Raw genomic sequence first — 9,397 nt, 5'->3', positions numbered from 1 at the left:
GGCGGACACTCTACCACTAGACCACGGAGGCGGTCATTACAGTAAGGGAGGGGAAAGTAGGAGATACTTTCCACATGTTTTCATGTTTTTAATCAGGGAAACCAACAATTTGCGGACTTCGCGGGGTAAGACCCGTTTTATTACAATAAAGAACTTGATAAAGGATCAGATCGTCTTGATTGAGCGCCGCCATTTTGTTTGAATGATTTTACTCCGCTGTTAGCAATATTCCAGCGATATCACGGCAGGGAACGCCAGAAATGGGCTTCACACATTGTACCCATGTTGGGAATCGAGCCCGGGTCTTGGGCGAACGCTTTAACCACTAGGCTACCCGACCGCCCTTATTTTGTTTGAAGCAGATGCAAGTAATATGACAGGTGGAATCTGATTGGTCAGTATGAGGGACGTAGAAGGGACATAATAGCCACTGGTGGCGCCACGATCGAGCCATGAAATTCCAGCCTCGTTCGGCAAGGGAACCTGGACTTTTATAGTCAGTTAACTCCCTTGTCTCGGGAAGATGCGTGGCACTGTTTCATGACGAGATCTTGGCACTACGACTGTTTATGGTATATCTATTTGAGATACGACAGTCGTTATGCTACGGTTGCTTTGTAAAAACCATGGGTTGCTAAACCAGGACGACCAATAATTGTTGATTAGTACAGGCTCCGTCCCTTATAGCAACGGAAATAACGATCGTCTTATCGCTAAGATTGCTTTGTGTGACAGGGCCCTTCCATTAAATAGCGGTGACTTCCCTGTACAGTAGAGTTTCTATAGAGGCCATGCTGTACTACGGGCAAGGACCCGGGTTCGATTCCCCACATGGGTACAACTTGCGGAGGCCAGGTCTGGTGTCCCCCGCCGTGATAGTGCTGGAATATGTCTTAAAGCGGTGTAAAACCATAGTTACTCACTAAGGGAGCTGATGTAACATTAATATTGTTCCTGTAAGAACGGCATAACGTATGATTTATCCGTGGGTAGCTATCAACGAACGAAAAGGTCATATAGTAGTGTTACATAGATGTGATTTCGTAGCTTTCATCTGCTATGCGTGATTATTTTAAAACAATGTAATATAATATGTTCGTACCACAAGCATGTGGGGTTTAACATGCTGGCACTACAAGCATTTGGAGTTTAATATGCTGGCACTATAAGCATTTGGGGTTTAACATGCTGGGACCACAAGCTTTTGTGGTTTAACATGCTCACACAACAAAAATTTAAGAATTGACCTTCACTTTGTGTGAGTTCATTGGAGTATGAACCTGCATAGAGTGAGGGCCAAACTGTATGAACGTCGGAGTTCGCACCACAATCATTTCGTGTTGAACATGTTCGCACCACAAGCATTTCGTGTTTAACATGTTCACACTACAAGCATTTCGTGTTTAACATGTTCGCACCACAAGCATTTCGTGTTTAACATGTTCGCACCACAAGCATTTCGTGTTTAACATGTTCGCACTACAATCATTTCGTGTTTAACATGTTCGCACCACAAGCATTTCGTGTTTAACATGTTCGCACCACAAGCATTTCGTGTTTAACATTTTCGCACCACAAGCATTTCGTGTTTAACATGTTCGCACTACAATCATTTCGTGTTTAACATGTTCGCACTACAATCATTTCGTGTTTAACATGTTCGCACTACAAGCATTTCGTGTTTAACATGTTCACACTACAAGCATTTCGTGTTTAACATGTTCGCACTACAAGCATTTCGTGTTTAACATGTTCGCACCACAAGCATTTGGGGTTTAACATGAGTTGGAGACATGGTAAGACTGTCACTGTGTTAGAGCAATTTTTTTAGCGATATGTGATGCATCATTCTTTTGCAACATCATACTTCTCCCCTCTCTCCTCATACAATTCCGGGGTAGAACTTGACCCTAGCGCCCTATACTTGTAGTACGCGCAATGACATGGATCAGGTGATGAGACTCGGTAACTTGGAACTTTTTCTTTGAACCCAACTGTGGGACGTTGCTCACAGTATCAGTGATTTGTCTGCCTGGTCCAACTTCATTATCTACAGGCTGTCGTAATATAGCTGAAATATTGGTGACTGAACATTTACGGCGTTTAACAACAAACACAAACAAATAAACATGCCCAACGTTGTCAACGAGGTCGTGAGTTTCAGAAGCGCACGTAAAATACGCATAGCATTGTCAGTCGGTGTTACCGTGTCGATAGCTGATGTGTCGACCGACATGCGCGTTTCCCAGCGTGATGCTTGTGATCTCACGAGGTTACACGAGACTGATTGGTTGACGTCGTCATCTGTGTGTGAGTGAGTGAGTGAGAGAGAGAGAGAGAGAGAATAGGATGGTCCTTAACAGAGTGTAGTAGGGGTCATGACAGAATAACGGGGCGGGAAGGGGGTGGGGGGGTGGGGGAGATACACAGAGAGAAGGGGAGAGTGAGTGAATGAGAGAGGGAGAAAGGGAGAGAGAGAGAGAGGAATAGGATGGTCCTTAACATAGTGTAGTAGGGACCATGTCAGAATAAGGGGGCGGGATGGGGTGGGGGGTGGGGTGGAGATACACACAGAGAAAGGGAGAGAGGGTGAATGAGAGAGGGAGAAAGAGAGGTGAGACAGAGAGAATGAGAGAGGGAGAGAGAGGGAGAGAATGAGAGATAAGTAGGGAGAGTGGGACAAAGAGAGGAGAGAGAGAGAGAGAGGGGGGGGGTGGGGGGGGGGGGAGGGAGAATCGGATGGTCCTTAACATATTGTGGTAGGGGCCATGTCAGATTAACTTTCGTTATATGAAAGAGTAGGGTGGTCTTTAACTTCTTTTGGGTAGTATATGTGTCAGCCATAGATACTCCAGTTGGTAAATACTTACATCGATTACGTCACATAAATAGGAACCATGTAGCAGAACGGGTTCGACATGAGAACAGTGTATGAAACCAATTCTCGGCCTCTACTTTTATTATATTGCTTGGGGACACGGATGTGATATAACTGCAATATTGTTAAAAGCGCCATGAAACCAAACTCATTCACTCACTATTTTGATGGAATAATGCTGAAAGCGTCGTAAAAATATGCTTACTCACTTATCAACAGATTTCATGTAAAACTGTTACAATCTCTGATGTCAAACAGATCTCACCTCTGATGTCAAACAGATCTCACCTCTGATGTCAAACAGATCTCACCTCTGATGTCCTCAAATACCCACGTGCGCTTTGTACACAAACATACATCACACACACACACACACACACACACACACACACACACACACACACACACACACACACACACACACACATCGCTCAATTCATTCACCTCTCCGGATATCCCTTCAGTACAGTCCCTGTCACAACACAGCTTCTCTATAGCATCACCAGGGGCGGTCGGGTAGCCTAGTGGTTAAAGCGTTCACGCCGAAGACCCGAGTTCGATTGCCGACATGGGTACAATGTGTGAAGCCCATTTCTGGTGTCCCCCGCCGTGATATTGATGGAATATTTCTTAAAGCGGCGTAAAACCATACTCACTCACTCACTCACTAACTCACTATAGCATCACTAGCCCACAGTACCTACAGACCGACTCCGTGGTGTGTAACTACAAGAAGTGGTATAAATAAGTGTCGCATGCAACTATGTATTTGATCGCCAACAGTTAATAAAGCAAAACAACCTGCACGAATTGTGTTGTTTAGTTTAACTCCGTTTTGCACAGTGTGCCAAGGCAATGCTACTGAGTCGACGTCCGCCATAAGAGCTACATACTACAGCGTGCATGTGCAATAATCTTGAACGTAGGGGGGCACGGGGGTCCCAGTCGTCTAAGGCGCCGCGATTCGCTGTGCAGAGTTGCGTCCCTTGGCTACGCCAGACACCTATGATTGTGGGTTCGAATCCCGGTTCGCCCCGATTATGTTTCTAGCTTTGTCAGCACCATACCCGTACTCGTGGGTTTCACCGGAGTGGTAAACGTCTGAGACCTGCATCACTTCGGCCTTTCCTCCCACATTAAGCTGACACGCCGCGATATAACTGGAATACTGTTAAAAGCGACGTTTAACCCAACTCACTCACTCACTTGAACGTAACGTTAAACACCGTTTAGCCTCACCAAACAGTACCCAAGTACCCCTGACATCACAAAGCCCAGGAGGATAGACAACTAAATAGTTAATAATGACACTTTGCAGATGAAAAGTGTATTGATCGTGACTGGACACTTAACGATGCCGGAATCCCGCCTACCGCACAGGTGGCTACACTCGCTTGAACGTGCCACAGGTCACGGCGTGGGTGCGTCTGATGGCGTAGCCGTTAGTCGGAGACATTGTATACCTATCTAGTCAAATATGGATGGTTCTATTTTAATCTGCAGTGAAGCGGTTCGTGTCACGTTTACGGGAACAGGTGTCATAAACCACAAGCCATTACTGCTTTGAATATTTGAAGAACTGCGTCGGTGAAGTCAGATCAAGATAAGTATTTGTGTGCATAAAAACTGTTATTGTAGTACCCGATACCTCTGCTGTATGTAAATATTGTACAAACATATCAGGCATAAAGGATAGAATGCCAAATGTTGCATCATTTATTTTACGGGATTTTATGGAGAGAAAAATCAAATGTCCCCGAAAAATCTGGGGGAAAAAAAGAAATTGCCTGCCACAAAAATCACATTGTTGCAAGATGTCTTACTTAAAATAATTCAGGCTCATAGTCTTAAATAAAAAGAACATGCCTGGTTTTGCAGCTGTAGCTAAACAAATATCTCATCTTGATACGAAATCCAAGGTCAAATTATCAATAAAATGAAACTAAAACAGTTCTAGTCTGATATGTTCAGAAATGTATATACACATGCTGCAATAGTGCGTTAAACAGCCTTGAACATTTATATCACAGCGTGTCAGCTTACAAAATGTGTGAGGAAAGCCGGAAGTGATGCAGGCCTCGGACATTTACAACTTTGGTGAAACCAACGAACACGGGTATGGTGCTGACAAACCCAGAAACATAGGGGGAATCTGGGACTCGAACCCAGGATCACGGGTTTCTGGTACAGCGAATTGTGGCGCCTCGGGCTGGTCCATTTGTGTCCTCCATTTGTAATGGGGCGCCTTGGACTGGTCCATTTGTGTCCTCCATTTGTAATGGGGCGCCTTGCACTGGTCCTTTTGTGTCCTCCATTTGTAATGCAAATGGTACACGGCAATATTAACGTCATGTGACTACAGCTGAGCACAGCCTCACTCTTGGTCTTTATATTCAGCGTTCTGCTTCAGAAAGTATTCTGCTGCCTTTACGCTCAGCCCAACACTTTATCCCAAGGGACCAACAGAAATAAAACAGTCTGCTATTCATTCCCACTAATCCATGTACGTGCACTTTATATTTAATTAATTAAGAAGTATTTGTGATGACATTCAATGTGTATCATATTACTTTATACATTAAAGAAGCTAAACTGTATTTTCAACACTGATGACATCTCAATTGAAGGCCCATTGTTCGACTAAGTTGCAGGTATCAAATATCTGCTTTGTCGTTGAACGGTGGTCTCGAACAGTATAGTCAGAAACATATGTCTGTGGTACACACAAGACCATGACGGACGCCTTAAACTCGTTGACACTCAGAAGTATTCTAATCAAGTGCCCTGTATGTTCCCAGCTGTTTGGCGAGTCCAGGGTTCCATATCGCCTGACGTGTTGTCTCCAGTCTGTGTGCGGACTGTGTCTGCTGGACAGCTACCCTGAAAGGGCGTTACAGTGTCCCGTGTGCCGTCAACGACATCATCTACCCCACGGCGTGACCTCCCTGCCCCCGGATACTCTCATACACAAGCTCATGGAGCAAGAGAAGATCAGGACCGGAAGTCGTCTGCCGTGCACGGACTGCCCTGACAACCAGGACGCCGTGTTCAGGTGCGAGGAATGTTGTGTGTGTCTGTGCAAGGAATGTAATAGCGCCCATGCCAGAAATAAATATTTCCTCAAACACAAGGTTATGACGTTAGAGGAGCTGAAAGGAAGCACTCTGGACGGATTCCGGGTCCGACATGAATGCAGTGAGCATCATCTCTCCCAAAACTTCTTCTGTAAGACCTGCGACGCAGTCATCTGTGTGTCCTGTACTGTTGAAGCTCATGACAAAGAAAAAGGACACACCGTAGTCCCTGTAGAGGACGCTCATAAAGACAAGGCCCTGGTCACAGAGGAAAATATGTCTCAGCTTAAGGACAAGGCTTCGAGTCTGGAGAAGAAAGTTGGAATGCTGGAGAAAACTGCTGACAGAATCGTCACGGCTAGACAAGAAGCAAGGCGGGAGATCTTGACCACATTTGATAGACTATTCGAAGAGCTGAAACTGCGAAGAGCTGTGGTTCTTTCCGATGTCGAAGATAAGTCAAACGCGAATCTGGTGCTGACTGAAGACGCCTTGGAATCGAATAGGATACTACTGAACCGGGTCACGTTATCTTCACAGCGCATTAAACAACTCAAAGGACAAGCCGACCAGACGGAGGACCTGCAGCTGATGGCGTCCTCGGTCGCCTCGGTCACCGCCATGTTGGAGGAGACGCCACTTGACGTCGACTTTGCAAGTTCGGGTGTTAGCTTTGTACCGGCCAACTCAAGCCACCTGACTTCTACTATCCAGATGACGGGGCTTGTGAGATCGGTTGTCTTTTCCCCTACAAAGAAGCCCAGGCATGTGCAGGAGGCAGACATGTATAATACCATCTCACTGACACCAGTGGAGATACCACAAGGTAAGTGTTACATGGAGAGGGAAAACACTGGAGTTGATTTGAGTTTAGTTTAGTTTAAGGCTGCTTTGAAAAGTTATGTGGGAGGAAAGCCCCATGTAATGCAGGTCTTAGTGTTTGACTTTTTTAAACCCATGTGGATTGTAATAGTGCTGCAAAGCATAGATTCAAACCACGACCATTGGCTTCTAGTGATTTAATAAGGGACGCGACTCTGCACAGCAACTTGGCAACCTGGGCCCCTGCAGACCATAGACTTGAAAACGATTTTTATACTAGAAGATCAGGCGAACCCATTTCTATGTACATGTGGTAAAGACCGCCTCCCTGGTCTGCCCAGAATAGCTAATTTTATCCAGAGCTCGGATGAACGTGACAAGGTTGTGAAACCTGTCTGAAAAAGGATTTACATAAATGAGTTGTATCAATTTCTATCCAATATACTTATTGTATGAAGTGTATTGTTTATTTTCCAGTCAGCTTCGAGGATGCATACATCGGGGGAAAAGCAGGAGTCTTCTGTGAGTATTCGATCTAGAAGCTGTAATCACATTGTTACCTACTGATGTCGGTAAATTAACCAATGTGCCTACGTTATGTCAACCCCAGTTACCTGGAAGTAAAACTGCTGTCCCGTGTGCACTATATATATGGGCGGTTGGCTCATTCATATACATATAAACTACGGGGCAAAAGAAAGTATACACCTATGTATGATGTTGGTTGGTTGATTGGTTGATTGGTTTGTTGTTTTACGCCGCACTCAGCAATATTCCTGCTATATGACGGCGGTCTGTAAATAATCTAGTCTGGAACAGACAATCTAGTGATTGATATCATGAGCATCGATCCACGCAATTGGGATCGATGACATTCTTCAAGCAAGTCAGCGAGCCTGACCACCGATCCTGTTATTTGCCTCTTACAACAAGCGTAGTCGCCTGTATGATGGTGGCAAAATATAAAACCAAAAAAATGGTTATTCGAGGGCGATGTATATATTTCAAACAGGTATCAAGTTTGTGTTTTGGTCCTTAAGTTTGCAGTGTTTCGGCGACTGTTTAACAGCCTAGTTTTTATGACGTTTGTACGTTTTCCATCAAATAAAATCTGTTCACCGCGGCTTTAAAGTCAGTCACTGTCTAACGTTACCAGTGATTATAAGCTCATTGTCTGCGCAGCCCCGTATTTGGAGTGGGATCCATCCACGGCAAGCAGTGACGTCACGGTATCTGGAACCATGGTTACTAACGTCCTTCCAGAACCCCCTCTCCGAGACACCGGAAGTCGTCTTAAGGCGCGTCGACACGTGATGACCTCTAAACCCGTGACCCTTGAACCCTGCCAGTGCGCGCTGTACCAACTGAAGGTGAGATTCTCCATCACTGAGGCACCGAAGGAGAATAGTATGATATTTGAGACTGCTCTGACTAGTACCCCAGTCGATGCCGACTGGTTCAAATCAAATGGACTGAGCGTCTGCGTAGTAGCATGCGACAACCACGAGGATCAACTCTGTCTCAAGGTCATCTATGACGGCAAAATTCTAACAGATGAGCCTCTCCTTGAAAACGAGGCTGGCGAATCACGTGATCTTCAGCTTTGTGTCGTATTGGACAACGACAAGAAGAAAATGCATATCGTCGATGTCGCCGACGCCAGGATAGTGCGGTCTATTACTGATCTTGACCTTGCTAAGCCGATGTGGGTCATGATGGCGCTGGCGTCGCCACAGTGGTCGGACGTCAGAGGTCAACTCATGTCAGGCCATAACGCCAGACTGACGCCTGACGTCACCAACCTTCTGTCCTCCCTGTGTTGAAGTACATAGGGGAGGGCAAGTACTTCACGTTCATGAGCCCCGAACATGGATCATTACGTTCACGGGGCGGTCGGGTAGCCTAGTGGTTAAAGCGTTCGCTCGTCACGCCGAAGACCCGGGTTCGATTCCCGACATGGGTACAATGTGTGAAGCCCATTTCTGGTGTCCCCCGCCGTGATATTGCTGGAATATTGCTAAAAGCGGCGTAAAACAATACTCAGTCAGTCAGTCAGTCATTACGTTCACTCTCCACTATCAGTGTTGTAGTATGAAATTGAGTCAAGATATTTCAGGACGTGACTGTGTAAAGGTATCCCAAAATATATTACAATAAATCGTCATAATATTGTCTTGACATATGTATTATATTAATTTTGACAAAAATATTGCTAAATACGAAGTCACGAAACGTACTAGTAGTTTTTAAGATGTATTTCAGTGATTAAAATGAAAAAGATAGTTATAATTACAAGTATCCTTAGTGTCCCCTTCTTAGATTGAGATTTATTTAAAAACAACAATATTTATATCATTTGCCTCATATACGGCTTGTAATTGATGTAGGTAAGAGTGAGTGAGTGAGCATGGTTTAACGCCGTTTTTAGCAATATTTCAGCAATATCACGTCGGGGGACACCCAAAACGGGCTTCACACATTGTACCCATGTCGGGAATCGAACCCGCGTCGTCGGCGTGACGAGCGAACGCTTTACCCGCTAGGCTACCCGACCGCCCCTTTGTAGTATGTAGATATGTAGAGTAGACACATAGGCAATTTTCTACCTTATGAAAGTTTAAAG

General features: G+C 45.1%; 1 protein-coding gene across 1 annotated transcript; it reads left to right on the top strand.

Annotated features, from left to right (window-relative positions):
* The first annotated feature begins 2,129 nt into the window (after positions 1 to 2,129).
* On the top strand, positions 2,130 to 8,597 carry LOC139455134 (E3 ubiquitin-protein ligase TRIM45-like). The gene is made up of 4 exons (XM_071236690.1): positions 2,130 to 2,153; positions 5,677 to 6,778; positions 7,252 to 7,296; positions 7,957 to 8,597. Exons 1-4 carry the CDS (start codon positions 2,130 to 2,132, stop codon positions 8,595 to 8,597), a joined length of 1,812 nt encoding a protein of 603 aa, XP_071092791.1.
* The last annotated feature ends 800 nt before the right edge of the window (positions 8,598 to 9,397 follow it).

Source organism: Haliotis cracherodii, unplaced genomic scaffold (genome assembly GCF_022045235.1).
Source record: "Haliotis cracherodii isolate W230 unplaced genomic scaffold, xgHalCrac1.p SCAF_11, whole genome shotgun sequence".
Classification (NCBI taxonomy): domain Eukaryota; kingdom Metazoa; phylum Mollusca; class Gastropoda; order Lepetellida; family Haliotidae; genus Haliotis; species Haliotis cracherodii.
This window is presented reverse-complemented; position numbering and strand designations above follow the sequence as displayed.